Source organism: Ascaphus truei, chromosome 7, assembly GCF_040206685.1.
Source record: "Ascaphus truei isolate aAscTru1 chromosome 7, aAscTru1.hap1, whole genome shotgun sequence".
In the NCBI taxonomy this organism is placed as follows: domain Eukaryota; kingdom Metazoa; phylum Chordata; class Amphibia; order Anura; family Ascaphidae; genus Ascaphus; species Ascaphus truei.
In genome coordinates, this window is record NC_134489.1 from 59228217 (window position 1) to 59247159 (window position 18943).

The window sequence follows — 18943 nt, forward strand, 5'->3', positions numbered from 1 at the left end:
TTATATTGGAGAAACTTACAAATTAGCTGTAGATGCATTATTGCTTGCAAGACAATTCTACAATACTCTTCTGCAATGCAAACTGAAAATACGATGGTTTTTCCCATTTTTAAAATTTGAACTGCAGGAGAAAGTAGCCTTGAGCCCCATAGGCGACGGGGCCCAATGACCAAAGGGTCCCCCCCCCCTCTCTGGGTCAGGTGGTGATGGGGGGGGGGGGGGGGGGGTGCTGGGGAAAGTTATTTAAACCCTGTGCAGGAGGTCAGTCCGCGCCCTACCAGGAAAGTTATCACTGGAGCTGCGCGGAGGTGGGGGAGGTGCCGGGGGCACGAAGGAGGCAGTCTAGGCTTTGGGAGGCTCCTATGGAGGTGTAGAGACCCACCTGTGTCGGGAAGCGCTGGTGCTGTGATGTGAATGGCAGGGGGTTAAGTGGATGGCCTTTGCCCGTGTGCCCCCTCCCCCCCCCAGCTTTAGCATTATTGATTATCCCTCCCCCTCCACCTCATTAAGGATGGAGAGAAACCCACTTGTGCCCCCTGATTGTGATTGGCTAAATATAGTAATTACACCCTAATAGTGGTGCCCTCTAGGAGCCTGCTGCTAAGGATTAAAATCGGCCAACAGAAAATGTAAAACGAATATATAATCGCCGCGCTTCTCCATGTAAGAAGCATGCAGCTGGCGAAGGGATCACCTGCAACTGCTTATTGGGCAGCTTGTGGGGGGCCAGACCCCCCTTCTTCTAGGTATATCATCTCCCAGCAAGGTCCTTGTATTTCACTATTCACTTTACTTGCAGACATGTGAGTATCTTCACTGGTATATACCAGTTTTTAACTGCACTATGTTAGCGTAGGGACCTGCTATATAGACTTACCTTGACATGGTTAGCAGGCTTGGCATTATTTGATCAAAGGATGTAAACCAAAAGTCTCCTTTATCATATAGATTTTTACACCATATATATATTTATTCCCCATTTATTGCTATCCCAAAGGGAGAAGCGCAGGGTTTCACTGTCTGTTTTTCACATTTGTATGGCCAATTCCTTCGCCAGCTGCATGCTCCTTACATGGAGAAGCGCAGTGATTATATATTTGTTTTACATGATCAGTAAGTGCAGCTATTTAAATTGATACTAACAATTACAAGTTGTCAGAACTGTATATGTAAGATATCTGTTTGTTCCTCAAAGATTAAAATAAGCCTATCAAAATAGATGTCTACACATGTATTTTGAATGCACTCATGTGGGTCAGATTATTCTAGGGGTTGTGTGGGGAAATTATGGGCCATAGGGGTATTTTGTACTATGAACTAGTTTGAGTTAAAATTGAATAAGTATTGTCTTTAAGGTCTCTAAATGAATCTAACATCTTTTGAAGACAGTAACTGTATTTTAGGACACATTTTGCTACTTTGAGTTGTGTGTTAATTACATATTTTTCCTAGTAAACAGAGACCAGGGACTTTGCAAGTAAGACCTGCAATAATTTTCGGGGGTGGGAGCAAATTGAGGTGTAGTGTTACGGATTTTGGGGAGATATTGCTCATTTATGAGACTCTTCCTGGGATTGCCGCTGGATAGCTGTGTGTATTAACCCTTGTCACATACACAAGTCACGTGCTCATAGGTGTGCTGTTCGTGACAGTCTCCATGGGTAGTTCCACATGAAAAACATTTATTTTGGGGCTGTCACAACCTATACAATTTCTGCAAAAGAAATGGCTATAAGCTGCACTCAAAATGTCAAAAGATATAGAAAAATATTCAGCAGGTACTGGAAACATACAAGGTAGTCCTGCCTACACGACCCATAGATATATTTGAACCAACGGATTTGTATGTAGCACACAATACTCAAGCACAATTTATGCAAGAAAAATCATTTACTAGAACATAGTGTGGGACAAACAAGACAGAGCAATAACGTTTCAGGGCAGCAGCCCATTCGTCAGATGATACAAATCACTGTGTTTGTTCGCATGCCATTACCCAGAATCCCTGGCTGCAATGGAAGCACTGTTAAGTGATAATGTGGTAAGACAGCGTTGCAGACCTGTCTGAGACATACGAATGCACCACAAGTGGTATTTTTATGTTCTGTATTAATGTTGAAACTCAGTAGGGCAAAGTGCTCTTAAAATAGCATTGTAATTTTATTGTATTTTTCATTTCACCATACAAATCGTATTTAACATCACATTTAATCATGACGAAGTTCATATATTATTTTCATATAACAGTAAAAAATTAAAGCAGATATCTCTGGAGTGTCACAGCATAACAAAGCGAGGTCAAAATCACAGTATACAGCACAAAAAAAGTGTTGTTTTTTTATCATCACGTTATCTTTCTCTGAAATTTCTCAGCGAAGAAAGCATGTCACTGCAGTCTAAGGCAGAAATCTGTTCATTATATCTCATAATCTAAGCAATTTATCAACTAACCTGTCATCATGGCCCCAATGTACGCCTCGGAAAATTTGGGTGTGTGTTCACTGTGTTGCAATTTGTGGCAAGCCAACTGTGCAACTTGAACAAACAAGGTCACACAAAAAAAACGTCTGTGGTTTATGTGTCAACTTCTCAACGTACAAAAGGCAAAGCGCCATAATGGCTGCAGTGCAGCCAGCCTCATTGTCCCTGGTTATAGCACAACATACTCCATTACAACTAAGAATATCAGAGTACCCATGGGATTCAATGGTATTGATGGCACAGAATATCACAATATACCCCATCATAACACACCAGAGGGAAAAATGAAGCTGGATACATCTATATTCATCACTACCTTGTGAATAAACACACTTCATTCAGGCTCTTAAATGTGCAGTTTTTTTTCCTTTCAATCATAAACAAACCTTCATCAGGATTGTACACTTTTAACAACTTTTCAGAGTTTACTGTTCAATATGCAAGTTATGTAACCTCTATGCAACATCTCTCACACTAAGTAGATATTATTGTAAAAAAGGTCACCTTGAAAAAAAAAAAAAAAATATATATATATATATATATATATATATATATATATACATGTAGAGGTATCAGTACCGTGTTAGCCAAGCTTCAATAATCAAAAAATAAATAGATGATACCGTTCTGTGGCTAACGAAATGCTTTTATTTGTGCGAGCTTTCGAGATACACTGATCTCTTCTTCCGGCGATGTTACAATGAATGAAGCAAGGATAACTTGAAAACAGTGTCTCTTGGAATGTTATCTGTGCTTGTCCTTCCCCCGGTGCAGCAGGGGGCTGCTACTACATAGGTGAGACAGGACAGGGGCTAAACAAGAGAATGAACCTGCATCGCCACAGCATCACACGCGGAACAAGAGACAGTCCTGTTAGCGAACATTTCTCTGACTCTGGCCATAAGATGAACGATCTGAGGGTTGCCATACTCAAAGGTAATCTTAAAACCCCGAAAGAGAGACGGTTGCATGAATACAAATTTATGCAACTATTCGGGACACTTAGCAGTGGCCTAAACAGAGATCGAAATTTTATGAGTCATTACTGACACTAGCGAACTCTCTTCCCATGAGCGCTAAAGGCCATGTCTGTACATACTGTGCTATATGTATGCACACACAGCTGTCTCTCACACATACTAATACTCCTTATTTCTCCATCCATATACACCAATAGGGACCACATAGTATCCACACACACTTTTAGTTGTGCTACAAACTCTCACATTTCCACACCCACCCACACCATTTATATCCCTCTCACTCCACACACACCTTGTGTAGAGCACTGTTTATACTGTGGGCTCTCCATTCATTTTTATTCACACTGATACACATACACACTCTTTCTTCACTTGCTTTCAGTTACCCTTTGACACCTCTAGCCATAAAACACATCCACACCGGGGGAAGGACAGGCACAGATAACATTCCAAGAGACACTGTTTTCAAGTAATCCTTGCTTCATTCATTGTAACATCGCCGGAAGAAGAGATCAGTGTATCTCGAAAGCTCGCACAAATAAAAGCATTTCGTTAGCCACAGAACGGTATCATCTATTTATTTTTTGATTATATATATATATATATATATATATATATATATATATATATATATATATATATATATATATATATATAAAATCAGGCCCTCAAGGTCTTGTGGAAAAATAGCAAAAGTTTAATATACAGGTCAATGACCTGGGGTGCCTGGTCTTCTATTTCTATGCTATTTTTTTGAAGTTCATGCCCCCAGGCAATATACGGTACCAGCATGAGTGGAGTGCCACTATAATTCCTGTACGTACAGGTATGTATATGTATGAGGTTCTGGAGTTATATAACAGCTGGTGATTTATTCGTTGAATGCAATCATAGTATAATATATCATCGGTTTACTATTAACACATGATAAAAGAAGAATATTGTGCTACAGGTGTTTCTACCGATACCTTTACTGTATATGGTGTTTTTCGTTTTTTGTACTCGCTTGTGTAGTAAAACTGCACTTTTCCTAGGTACATGATTAGGTCGTTAAGATGAATGTTAGAATGATATCTGTTTGGATGTTCTTACTGATTACTGACATCTCTTCTGCGACTTCCAGTGTATTTTATTCTCAGTTCAGATTGCAACTCTTTTTCCTGCTAAAGTATTGACTGACCAATAGATACAGGTGCATACAGAATGCACAATGTTCCATGTATTATCTCAGTTAGAAGCCAGTTTGAAGACCAAGATCAATTGCATCTTCTGTAAACATATTTGATACCCAGTAACATTAACCTGGCACTAGTAGGATTTAGATTTTAATGGATTAAAGAACATATTTAGCAACACAGCATCCGTCTCAAATTTGATTACCAAGAATTTGGTGCTATAACAAATCAAAAAAAATGTTTTGCTATATTCTCAGGCAACAGCATCTGGCCGTAGAAATGATCTCCTGGATTTTCAATTTCTTGAAATGATTTCCAAGTATTGGCACACGAACAAATTGCTGCATAGCTAAACATATCACCATAAACTGTCCATGTGTTACCATTAAGGAAGCAGTCCCAATAGGCAAAATTTGCACAAAGAGTCAAAAGTGTTCATCGTGAAACACATAATCTACATTTTTTTTAACATTTTCATAATTTAAAATCTATTCAATATCTTTTAAAGCGTATGTGTAAAAAAAAAACATAATAACGAATATTACCGATCATACAAAACTGCTGCTGAAATATTTCCAATAGCAAATACAAGCTAGGAGTTATTGGGGCTGAGTTTTAACGCCGTTTTTAGAAAATCACAACGCAACCATTTTTTGAGTCCCATCGAAAAATAACATAGTTATATCAATATTTCTCTAAAATAAAAAACCGTCAGGTCATTTTGCAATTAAATGTGTGAAAGAAAATGAAATGCAATCGAGCAGCAAAGCGGGGCAGCACTGCGGGTGAGTGTATAGTTTTGTAGAAGTTGCCAAGTGTTTCCGGCTTCTTTGGTCGGTTAACCAAATCTGGGTTTATTGCATTGTATTCGTCAATAACAATTCTCCCATGACACTGATACTCATGTGGTGATAGGAAACCTAATCCTAATTCTGTCATGTTTCATATACTTTTTACTTCTCAGTTTTCACACAACTTTAATATTACGGTGTAGAGATGGGATGAGTCAATTCTTCTTTTCAGCACAAACTGTTCTTGTGGGGAAATGCAGATCATGGTGAATGATGGTTTGTGGTTAATACCCCCGAAAACAAGCAGTAATCATTCAATTGTGTGTTATATGAAGACATTTCAAACATCTCCTAGTATTCTCTTTTCTTCTCACTCCGCCCTGTTGCAATAGTAAAAGAGGGGATTAAAAAAAAAATCAAATACTATCTTGTAAGTGGATTAGGTACTGTATAAAGAGGTTACATCAAAACATAGATGTGAAACCAGTGCTGTTGGGATCATTCTCTCATGTGTACTGTAACAGGTGGTGTTGGACCCTCCCAGACTTGCTTAAGTGAAAGGGTTCTAAACTCCAGTCCTCAAGAGACCTGGCCGGCTGCTCGTGTGCATGTGTGATCGGCAGGTACCTAGCCTTAGAGTTAATGAAGGGAGTTAACGAGTTGCTCCACTCCCCGCCAGGGCCTTAAATATGGGGTTTGCTGGAGGGGAAAAAGTGAAGATGGGGGGGGGGGCAAGAGAGTAACTCCACATTTAGGTAAAACACACTTAACGCAAGTCATGTTATTTACATGCTACTGAGATATACAATGGCTTTTGTTTTGGGATAGAATTAGCTTTGTGGATATGCCTGAAACTCAGGCAAAATAACATCCATTAACGGTTTTGATAACATATCGTTATTAGTAAGGAGTTACTACAGTAGACCACTGTGGATCTGAGCCTCAGAGGGGTTGAGGCCACGTCACTGTGTAAAGTCAGTCTTCATCAACTTTTGAGAAATGTTTGAAAAAGTTAGCCAAATTTAGGTAAAGTGCCCACCCTTACATTTTGCACCACTCTAATAGAGAACATTGCACTGACTTTTTGTCTAGCCTATTCAAAGGGCAGACTTTTCAGTCAAGCTCACAAACCATGCAAAATTGCAACTTGTTTTGCACAATTTCCAACCTTGCAAGCAGTTTGCCAACTAAAGTTCAGTTGCATTGCATTTTCACTTAGTTTCAAAGATCTCTCTCCCTAGCTTCCTTCCTGCCTAACACCCAGCTAACTACCCTGCTCCCTCTCCCAAACAACACTGACAGGGGGGAGTTGGGGGGGGATTGAAGCTGCATGCACGCTTATTTAGCTGAATGAGTGACCTTTGGTTCAAAGACTTTTAGTTTTATCTTTTTTCTTAATTTCACCAATGGCGGGCCTGGGACTTCGCTGCTTTAAGAATAGAAAATAGCGAATTTGGAACGTTTCGCTAAAACTTTTGAGGTCAAAAATTCAGACACATTTTTCTCCACTTTTCCAAACTATTTGGAAGGTTTGAGCGAAACAGCAGCGAGCCGAATCTCGGCACGTTTGCGCATCTCTACTTTGGATGCGAATACATCAAATGTGCGACATCGGCTAAACATGGATGAGTGCAAACTAAATAGCTACATTGTTACTCACCTTAACGTGCGGAACGTCTGGCTGCAGCTACAGAAGCCATTGGCATGTATTCACTGTTGTATTCATTGTTCATCTCTACAGCTGTACTAGTTTCACATTTCCTGGTTTGCTGTGAAAGATAGAACAGTAGCATGAATGTCCATCACACTCTCCTTCTTTGACAGTCAGTCTCTTCTCAGTCTCTGATAGGTCCCTTTTCGATGTGAAGCCCCTTTCCTGTGCTGCAGAAAATGTTCATCCCATTCATTACAGACCCCACCAGCATTTTGTACATACAAATAGTTACCATGGTAGTTCCTCTGTTTGTGCTGGATGGAGGCACTTGTAAGCAATTCCAATGGAAGTTTCCTAATGCAGTGGTTCTCAACTCCTGCCCTCAAGTGCCACCAACAGGTCAGGTTTTATGGATATCGCTGCTTTAGAACATGTGACTCCATAAAAATAACCGAGCCACTGATAGAGCCAACAAGCAGAAATATCCTTAAAACCTGATCTGTAGGTGGCACTTGAGGACTGGAGTTCACAACCACTGTCCTATCCTATGCAGCCTACCACACACGAAAAGATTCTGTTGATTTGGTACAGCTGGTCTTACAGGACTCCAAAACACATAGTGTACATGCTAAATAGTTGGAGGGTATGTCATTACAGGTGGAGCTGAACCCTCCTCCAGCCCTGGCAAACGGCTTCACACAGTCAACAAATGGAAAGAAATGGAGGTGCTAATGAAAATAATCTATAGTGCTAAGGGTGGGTCCTAGATACTAATTTAATTTCTGCTGCTTAGAAGAATGATAGGGGATTCTCAGTTCCCTAAAAGCAAGGGGGGGAAGTAGTTTCATTCACCCTAGCGCATTAAATAATAATATTAATGAGAACCTCAGTTTCTCAGTAGCAGGTTGTGCCAGGATTCCCAAGGACGCAACAATATTTGCATGTATAATATACAAATTTATTCAATAAAAATGTTTCTTTATTTTAGACAAATCACCAAATACTGTATATTATTTGGTGTACCCAAATCTTGTTCAAGCTTGAACACAATTATAAACAACAACAATACCAATATCTCAATTCTTTGACAGTCACGTTGCTGCTGGTACTGCAAAAAATGAGAAAAAAGATACTTTTCCCAGTATGGACTTGGTTGCTTGAGAATCGATATGCTTATGGTAATAACACAACTTTAAAAAACATGCAATGCAATAGTACAATACCAATACAATATGTTGATATTCCTAAATTGCAATTGATATATCACTTTATGAGCCCTTAGGACGAATATATATACTTCTTATATTCTATATTGAAGGTGATATATCCTCTTCCCTGATTGAGGGCATAAGATGTTTGCTTTTTTCTCTTTAGAGTAGATTGCACTTTATGAGTAGATGTAATGCTCCTGTCAGGAAATAGCCCTGACATATGTTTTCCTAGTTCTCCCTCTCCTCCCAGTTCCTTTCTCTGTCCACCAGGTGTGCTGCAGTGTTCTGTGTGCTCTGGGGTTCCTCTGTCTGTCTCATTGTTGCTCCTGTCCTCTGTCCTGTTTCCTGTTTGTCCCTTGCCTTTGCTTTGTGTTGTGTCCCTGGACTTCTCTGCCACAGCCTGTTCCTGATTATTGTTGCTGTTCTTGTCCTTGCAATTAACGGCCCTTGCTAGTGTATCTGACTTGTCCCTGTTTGTTCCCAACCTGCTAGTATTAATTGTATTAATGAATACAATACAAAACCAGTTGCAAACCGGCATAGTTACTTAGTAGCGGATGTTGAAAAAAAATCCATTGAGTTCAACCTATGTTAAATTTAGCCAATGGAGATACTCATCCTATATTTGTATTTACAGCAGAGTAACTACAGTATATTAAGGATGCACACATTAAATATATCTATAACCCATCCAAACCAGGTTATATCTGTATTATAACCCAAATGTTTCACATCTTGGAATATATGTTATCTCCAAGGTGATTATTCATGTGTAGCCTAGGCTGGTCCAGTCTGCCTCTCTGCCTCCTGTCATGTAAATTCTGATAGCTACAGGCTATGACAGGTAAATCCTGGGGCTTTTGACTCCCCTCCTGCTACTCTCTGAGTGACAGAGGAGGTGGTGACCTGGTGTTTGCATGCAGCCAATTGTGGTGTAGACACTACATCCTCCCTTCCAGATCTCAGAGAGGAAGTGCCCAAGATTTGGCAGTCCTGGTCTGGAGGAGGAAGAAACCAGAAGGGTTGTGAGCCTCTCCCATTGGGGATGAGCGTGCCCATGGGGCTGGGGGAACATCTAATTGATATAGGACCCTATACTATCAAGGGTATCCAGCACCATCCATAGGACTGAATCCTAGGAAACCCTGCAATGCTGTATCACCATCATGTGCAGTAACCCTGGTTCTTTTATATACTGTCTGAATGTCAGTCCTTGGGCAGATGGAAGGTATGTTGTGGTGGGGGCTGATCTCTGGAACCGTGGAGCCCACTATAACTGGAGGTGCTAGCACCATGGACGAATCTCAGTGATCACCAAAAGCCTGCCCTGATCTCCATTACATCGCAGATCATCTCAGGTCTCCTGAGCCTAAGAGGTATGTCTCAGCACCACACTAGCAGTATCTTCCAGAGGGTGAGGGAAACAGTGCTACACATGTTTCTCATGAGGGGACATACTCACCTTCCTTAGAATCTCTAGAGATAATGTCACAGTGATGCATAGCAACAGAAATCCAGCAAGTCCAATAAAAATCCACATAACCAACCGTGACATTACAGTACACCTCTGCAGCTCAGAGTCTAGGAGAAAAGAATAAAGAATTCAGAAACTATATATCAAATATATCATATATCAATACTCATTAAAGTGTGATAGTGCAGAGCAGACCCTTCGGAACGGAAACTATTTGGTGCCTCTGAGTGGGGAGGTGTTTGTCAATCAACTGTACAGTATATTCAACCTCTAGCTCACCCAGTCCCTATTAGAGAGCCAATAAAGATATGCAGATTGGGAGAGAGGGTTTTTTTTGCTTCTGCAAACTCATAGGGACATCACACAAAAAGGAGTAGCCAGAGGAAATTAAACCGCTTCCATGGCTCAGTTCACCATGTTTGTAAAGTAATTTAAAAAATGATTAAAAAGTCTTCCAGGAGTCTGTGTTTTTGTAAAAACAGTACATGGTGTTAAAGCAGTAGTTCAAGCAATATCCTACGTGTTATTTTTTTTAAAATAAATCTGTTCTGTACTATGAGAAAATACTTGTAGCATTTAAAAAAAATGTTTTAAAGACATTTTTAATGTTTTGAATATGGGAAGCATTTCCAAAGTGACAGCCCCCTTCCCCTTCTGATAGGCTCTGGCTCTTGAGCCCCGCCCTCTCTCTAGCAGTGCACCAATTGTATCTAGTAACTGCCCAGTCAATCATTTTCCAGGGCTACATTGCCCAGAATGCTGTGCAAGAACTGAATTAAATAACTCGGAGCAAGCGATCGATTACAGGAGAACGGATCGATCAGCAGCTTAGCTAATCACTTGTCAGTGTGCAGATTGTATTGATGCACATATTGAATGGGAAAATATATATATATATGTAGCCATGCTGTAAAATGGCTGCAGTCATCTCTCCTGCTGACAGTAAGGCCTGGTAAGTTATGGGCATGCCAGCAGTAATCATGGAGGTTTGCCCTCACACCCTGGTGAGGTGCCCTATGTATGGATGGGAGTGGTCATAGGCTCTGACTCCATGGTTAGTGATGTCAGAGTTGTGTCAGCCCTCAGAGGATACATAAGGCACAGCACTGATCAAAAGTTAGGTTTTAGGTAATAGGTTCTTCCCAGTTCAGGAAGGAGCGAAGAGTGATTATGTTATAAGCTGCTGAATTATGAGACTGTGACCAGGGACCTGGCACAGGGTAGATACCCCTACGGGGATAGGGAATCCCTAATCAAGGAGGAATATACCTTTCAGAGGGAAGCCGCTGAACAATTATGTGTGGCTAAAGAACACTCACTGCAAGGGGAAGCTAGCCCACATCCATCAATAAAGATGACCCTGTTGAAATATACTCTCGTGTGTAAGTGTGGAGTAATTGCACAGAGAGATGCACCACAGAGGAGTTCCTCACCAGGACCATCCACAAGCTCAAGCTGGGATCCTGATGAGGTGGAGGCGCTGCACTGGATCTAGGTAGGACTCAAGCACACTACCTCAGCTGCCTGTCTGGGTTGGCAATCCCCACACAACATCATGCGGGAGACTCAGGAGTCCTGTTGCCAACAGGTGCACCACCAGACATCACACTGTAATGGGGACTGGTTAGACCACAAGGGCCAATATGAGATTGGGTGGGTCAGGCTAGTCCAGAAAACCCGTTACATATATAAAAAAAATTTTTAAACCTCCGCTTTAATCACCCAGATTTAACTATTTAAACATGTCACTAACACTGGTTCAGTTTGACTGTAGGAGAGACTGCACAATTAAAACAGGGAGGAGAAAGAGAAAAATCCCATGAAGGGATTGGTATAAATCAAGCACATCTACATAATGCTTGTTATTATCATAACTTGTAAGATCGTGGCTTACTCTCCCCATTGAGAGATTTAAACACCCCACACTCCGTTTGGATCTCTTTGATATTTATATGATATTTAAATGATTTACAAACCCTCACTGGTCTTTGGTATATTATGTACATATAGTATATGCCAAAGTGGTCTATGCAGGAGTGCACCCATTTCTAAGGATTTTTCTCTTTCTCCTCCCTGTTTGGCTCTACATAGCTTCTTGGATGCTTCAATCCTTGGGTAGCACCCTCTCAGTTTAGAGCGAGTGTAAGTTCTACTGTATATTGTATTGAGACTGCACGATTAACAGACAATTAAAAGCCAATCTGACATGATGTTCATGGGGCGAGGAGGAATATTTGGGGATACGAATGTTGTAGGTTACACATAATTTCACATTTACAGCAATTACAAAATGCAAAGTGGACAAGAAACCATTTGAACTTCGCACTAATCTAAGGTATCTAAAGATGTTGTAACAGCAACATAACACATTTTCTTCAATAAAATGTGTTTCAACAGAAAAAAATTTTTAACGCATTTCCTTTCTGTTCACACACAATTTAAATTGTTTCACTTGCAGTAAAACAAGGTGAAAATATATCAGGATAACAAATTATAAATTATTATGGAAGAATGACACTTAGGATTGGATTTATCTGGGATTTCACTCGAAAGAAGTGACACTTTGAAGCTAAAACTGGTTACCCATCACAAGTCTACAACGTGAGAATGGTACCTTACCATGGATGTACACATATGTCTCATTCACAGTAGAATTCTTGTAAGGAGGCGGAAAATATATCTGTATGTGACAAATGTAATTATCTATGTGCTTGATGTCAAGCTTAGACAGGGTGAAGGACATGATGCCATTGGATTCACTCAAATTGCATGGAACTTGGTCTTCCCAGTTGTGGAATTTGATGACATTGCCATCGGTGTACAGAACACACACACTATGTCTCTCACTGCCCTTCAGCAGAGTTAAGTTAAACTTTGAGTCCTGGGAAGGGGTGTGCTGGCAGGGAAGGTCAGCCTGGCCGTTACGGAATGCAACCACCACGTTGGGATTATGGCTCGTTGAGGTTTGTGCTGGAACGAGAACAATATTACCCACAATTTAGTGAGGATTATGTACTGTATGAAGCAAACTCAATAAATGCCATACAGTCCATCCAATGATCAAAAATTCAGATTCTAGTTTCTGAATCACCAGTAACACACTCATTTTCAAGTTTGATACATCTGATGCACGATTCTAAGGTATGAAAGGTAAACATCAGCTCAAAGCTGGCAGTTAAATTCTAGCAAGACATTGTCAAAATCAATACATGCCAATATCATATGGGTATCATGCAACTCCTCTTTATGGATCGGCCAAAATTCCCCATTGACTTCAAGTGGGAATTTCAGCTGAAAACAGCCTGACCAGCCAGTTAGGCGGATTTAGAATAAGCCCATATTCATTCTATTGCTCTACACAACAACTTCCCAAATCATTGGCTGATGGACAATGTAATATGTATTATGTGAATACCCCTTAGTCACTATTTCCTATTCCTAACATTATGACCGAATATGGTATTCCCATGTGTTCTCCAGCTTAATAATGATGTCATACCTGCTTATGTACAATACATCTAAGGAACTACCCTAGTTATTATCAGATTTCATTGCATCAGCTTTACATTTACTTGTTAATAGCAACCATTTGTCACTCACTGGCCCTTCCCCATACATCCCAACACAACTGTATGGCCTCCATGTCTATCTATAGGTTCTGACATTTTCCTATGTAACAAGATCTACAAAACATTCCAACTTATCAGAATAATTTCTGTATGGTATCTGTTACCATATTTCCAACCAAACCTAATTACTATATAATAAATATGAATAGTAATGGAAATCTTACAGACAAGGACTGCCATGTGTACATCATGTGACCTGCATTAAGTTGCAACTGAAATTATTATCAAGAACTTTTAAAACACTGGGATACATAGGTAATAATCTAAATATACAAAATAAACATTTGTAATCAAATAACTGCTTAATGTGTCTTTGGACATAACTCTCAGAGAAATGGGCTCACTTCTGAAGTGGGAGATCGCAGTTGTAAACACCATAGAGCAAGGGTGGCCAACCGTTTCATCAGGCGTGACAATAAACAGGCACACATTTTTTGGTGGGATGCTGTCCTTCTGCCCACTATTGTCAGTTTAAATTAATAGCTAGACCTACAGTAAACTAAATAACTCTAAAAGTTAACAAGGATAATAGAAACATTGAAATATTACATTTGTATTAAGAAGAAAAGAAAAAACTTGAAATCCTAAAAAAGAAAAACAATGTGAATGTAAAATGTCTCCATGTGATTTCTCAACTTGAATCTCAGTTACCAGTTTCTCAATAATAGGATTGATTTCCGAGGTTGATAACAGAAGCGGATGGTGCCCACCTGAGCATCTCTCAGTACAGAACTTAATAACAGTACAAGGAGAATGGCGGTGCACATCATTAAAAAAGTATTCTGGGCTGGATTGCAGGCGAATATAAAACTTGGTTTTATTGGTACATGGCAAATACAAAAGAGGGTCAAATCACTCTAACACGTCTTGCGCATTGCACTGTGCTTTGCCAAAGCACACAAATGGATTTTATTTATTTTATGTTTTTAATTGTTAAAGAAGTTATTCATATTGTTTTCATTTTCAAAATGTATGTTAACATTCATAAGTTTCCCCTGTCATGTTTTTTTAATTGGAAGGGTTTCGTCTTGTTCCTCAGATAGCCAGTCCACATGCCGTCGCAGGCCTCAGGTTGGGCCACCCCTGCTATAGAAGCTCTTTAAGGCACTCCCTTTATCCCCATAAGTACTAAACTGTAAGCTTGTAGGAATAGTGATTAATTGTACCTATTGGATTTGATACGTACAGCTCTGCATACACAAGGAGTGATCCTTAATGTGGTCTCTTCCTCTCCCTTTGCAAATCCCCCTACATACTGTACCTTCCATATCCCCTTTCGCCTCTGCCATTAACCCCCTTGCTGTCAGAGGAACCTGTCATGCATTGTTTTAAACATGCTACTGTAGCATCCCTAGGTATATCTGTTGCTCGACCAATCACAGCTCTCAGCATATTGATAGACATGCCCCCCGGCCAAAGGCTGAGGGAGAGGAAGGAAAAAATTGATTTGGACCACGGAGGAGAAGGTGCAAAGACAACTGGAGAGAGACATAATGTTCTCGCAGAACGAGGCAATAACTGCAGCACAGGGATTTTCTACAAGGACCGTGACACAGACGGTCGTGCTTATTATCCCTGTGGAGAGGGACATATTCATTGGCGGCACGGAGTAGCTTCTCGGCGACTCCCCACTGAACCAGACTTCCCAGAGCCCCTAAAAGAAAGTGGATGCGTGAGTAACCTGAGGCAAAAGAGCGACTTGCACAACTATAATCGTCCACAGGGATTCCTGAATTCAAACAGTTGGACCCCTTAGCCACAACACAAGCCTTTAACATGTGCTCATCACAAATTGGTGCTACCCAGTAACTGGGGCACAGGGGATCTCACAGGGACACTATCTGGGCAATTGCGCAAGCGCTGGGAAGAAGGAAGTGATTGTTGTAAAACTGTGTTTATTTGTTAACTGTTACGGTTAAAGGTCGATAACCTTTAAAACCATTAGACCAAGGAGATAGCCTGGATCTCTTTTCCACCTCTGTTATAAATAAAAGGTTAACCCCCAATGCATGTGACTGGCAAGTTGTCTGATTTATACTACACTGTTAGAACCAGGTAGTCTTGGGGAGGCGGACTGAGGCCTCCGCCCTTGATTTATATATAGATATATAGATATATACACACACACAAAAGAGGAATTACACTACATTTCCCCTGACATTATTTGAACATCAAACTATGCGTAGGAAAGGGTGTGTTAATTAACTGCATTCCCACCAGAGAGGCAAAAAGACAGCAGGAAAAGGTTTAAGGGTTAAGCCGTAAAGCTGTGCAGGGAGTATTAAGTTGAATTTCATTTCTGGAAACACCTCATGGCAGTTTACGTGAAATGCCTCTGAGATTCCTGCCTTTTATATGCTTAGTTGTAATGAAATGACTGAATAACACCCACAGACGCACGCAAGAGAGCGGAAAAGGTTATTGGTACGGAGTCTGCTTTCTTGCATTTGTTCTCCTATAAGCACGAACAAAAACAGTATAATGAGCTGGAGACTATATGGATCCCTTTAGTGCGTGTCCAGAGCTAGAGAATTGTAGCTCTGTATGATCTATGGTAGGGATGCGCAAAATTTTGCTCCTGCGTCCCCCTGCCTCTTGTCTCCTGGTGCTTGCGCCCCCCACCTCCCTCCTACCTCCCTCCTCCCCCCCTCCTCCCCCCCTCCTGGACATTTAAAGCGGTGCTCTTCCATAATACACCCTCCAACAGCAGTAGACACCTCAACGCCTATTCTGGTCAGTGGTCCAAAAGGTGCTTCTGCCACAGCAATGTGTCTTACGTAACATCTTAAATGTCTCATATGAAGTGTCTGTGGAGTTAATATTGGAGTTAGAATTAGAGGTGAAGACTCCAAAAAGAACTCAACACTGACTGAAGGAATCAGCAAATCAGAAAAATCTTATTAAGCTCGTCCATCCACTCTTTGCCGTCGAAAAATGTCACAAGTTCCCACAAACTCAGAGAGTTGGAAAGTACAATAAATACAGAACAAACCTTTGCACCCTATAATAAACAGTTTCTTATTCTATAGGTAGAGCTCATTATAGTATATTTTTAAAATCACATTTCCTAAACCTTGATGCGGGTAATCCAATCTTTCTTATTTTTTTTTGTAACATTTCAGATATATACTTCTCATTGGTAGATCTTTGGTGATAGAACAACATGGCTGCCATTTCCTCTGTGCAGCATTATTGTTAGGTCCCATAATAATAAATGCATGTAAGTTCTAATGAAAAAAATATTAAAAAAATAAATAAAACCAGGGTTCTCGTTTGCTCTGATTTTCTGTCTTTCTTAAACATTTGATCTTGATAAGGTTTTCATAACAACATCTTGAAGATTTGAAAGATGACTTTTGTAAGATTAGCTTACTAGATTGTAAGATCTTTGAGTGTGGCGGTTCTGTTATCGAGCTTCAGTATAAGTTAGTAGTATAAGAAAAAAATAATCACATTATTCATAATAAATTATTGCTATACAAGAACATACTATTATTATTATTATTATTGCTTACCAATAGTTCCAAAGAAGAAAAGAAGGTTAATCACCACTAACTAGCTAATACTGCATATGCTATCCTATATTTTATACTGCCAATCATGTACTTTCAGATATATATCATCAGGCTGTGAAGCACTATGTATGACATTAGTATATTCTACAACCAAAAAGAATAGAAATTAAATAACTTACCAGTGACCAGCTGAGAAAACAGAAGAACACCTACAAAACATATATGCATGATGATGCTGTGAGATCAGCTTGCGCTAGCCTTGATTTCACAATTGTTTCTGACTTGATATATAACATTCAAAGCTCTAATTCTACGTTTAAAAGAAGGGAAGTGGCTTTTTTTGTGTGTAGGATTTTGTTATTAACGGAAGAGCTGTGTCAGCATTTTCGCGAGTGCGCCTTGATGTGGCTCAGAAAGGTGACGGGGAGGATTGAGGCAGAGGTGGAGAAGTATTTGTTACAGAGTATATTAAGAAGTGACATCAGAAGAGAGAATGTTCCATTTGCTACTGCTTACTATAGGCAGGTGTAGTGGGACATGTCAAACTTTCCCACTTTGAGCTGATTATAACTTCACAAATGTTGGGCCAACTAAATTGTGAGTAAAATCGCTAGATGAATCGTTCTCTCTCTCTTTCCCTTTTCTCCTCTCTCTGGTCGCTGCGCAATAATATGAAGCTGTGCTAAAGAAGAGCTCAGACCTATTTAAGGGAATGGGACAAAAATGTTCTCCAGCACAGGGAACTAGCTGCACAACATACAGTATTGAATGAGAGTCACCGTGGAAAATGAAAAAATGTGTCCTGGCTGCAGGCAGCTAAGCTGAGTGTCCAGTGTGCGCACTCACAAATGGCGCCGAGGCGGTAGTCGCACGAGGTACCCTGTGGCTGCAGAGATCTGAGAGAGGTGAGGACATTTAAAGATGGCAGAAGGCCCGGTTTTGGTTAGCACCCTGGCAAGTGCCCGGCCAGATCGCCCCTTAATCCGGTCCTGCCCTCCCTCACCTGCTTCTCCCCCACATGCCTCCCCTCTCCAGCTTTTCCCCCACATGCATCCCTCCATCCAATCAGGTACTATATGCTTCCCTCCCTTTAAGGTGTTGACACATCACCAAAAAAAGGGAAGTCATCACATGGTACATGTACTACGTACAACGTATCTGTTAGCCACCCCATCTCCCCACCTTCAAGACCTGTCTTAAAAGTCACCTTTGCTTTAAGGCATTTCAATAGAGCTGTAACATTACCACATGACCTACTATATATGCCCTATCCTTGTTCTATAAAACTGGAACTTACATGTACACTGGCGACACACTTTATTCGAGCTCGGCTAGTCCCACGAATTCGGGTATACCCGGGTATATTGAGGTTTGTGACTGTTTTCTGCCCGATTGCATTGAGGTATTTTCCAGGCAGGGATTGAAGCATTTTATTCCCGCTGGCTGCAATACTGCACAGTATATATATATATATACTGCATTACAATTCATGAATTTATGCCATCTGGTAGACACGCGAAGCATTGCAGCCTATTAAATCCTAATCATTATCATTTAACAGATCAGCCGCCCGTCAGCCAGGCATGAACCCAGGCTGGGAAGGCAAACGCAACGGGGCTTGTCAGAGGTGAGGAGCGGCGCATTCCAGGTATCTGCCAGGTACATACTGGGTATTTGCTCGAATAAAGTGTGTTGGTGCAGTATCCCAACTGTCTCTGCTCAGTTAGATAGTAAGCTCTTCGGGACTCCTTTCTCACAAGCTTTACTTTGATGTATTATTGATAATGTATACTGTTTATCAGTGGGGGTACTCCATTTTCTCTGCTATAACCATTCTATACTAACACTGCCATTACGTTTTAGTCTGTTGTTGACTGACCTTTTACCCAATTAATGTTGGCTGAATTCCTGGACTATGTATGTCCCGCACAATAATAATAACAATTTCATTAAAGCAGATTCATTACCTCAGCGGATAGCCGCAAAGGCAATGAAGGGATTAAGGAACAACAGGAGCTTTATTGGGGGCA

At 40.6% G+C, this 18943-nt stretch overlaps 1 protein-coding gene across 1 annotated transcript; it reads right to left on the bottom strand.

Moving 5' to 3' along the window:
• Positions 1-4184: 4184 nt before the first annotated feature.
• On the bottom strand, positions 4185-17215 carry ICOS (inducible T cell costimulator). Its single transcript, XM_075606765.1, has 5 exons — positions 17093-17215; positions 12389-12739; positions 9758-9876; positions 7091-7199; positions 4185-5810 (listed from the first exon to the last, which is right to left on the bottom strand). The coding sequence occupies exons 1-4, from the start codon at positions 17139-17141 to the stop codon at positions 7092-7094; spliced, it is 627 nt and encodes a 208-aa protein (XP_075462880.1). The 5' UTR covers positions 17142-17215; the 3' UTR covers positions 4185-5810; position 7091.
• Between the last annotated feature and the right edge of the window lie 1728 nt (positions 17216-18943).

Coding starts and splice junctions, on each gene's coding strand:
- ICOS (XM_075606765.1), bottom strand. CDS start 17,141: ATGCATATATGTTTTGTAGGTGTTCTTCTGTTTTCTCAGCTGGTCACT. Junction 9,877..12,388: donor GACATATGTGTACATCCATG/GTAAGGTACCAT, acceptor CTTTTCTCCTAG/ACTCTGAGCTGCAGAGGTGT. Junction 7,200..9,757: donor CTCTAGAGATTCTAAGGAAG/GTGAGTATGTCC, acceptor TATCTTTCACAG/CAAACCAGGAAATGTGAAAC.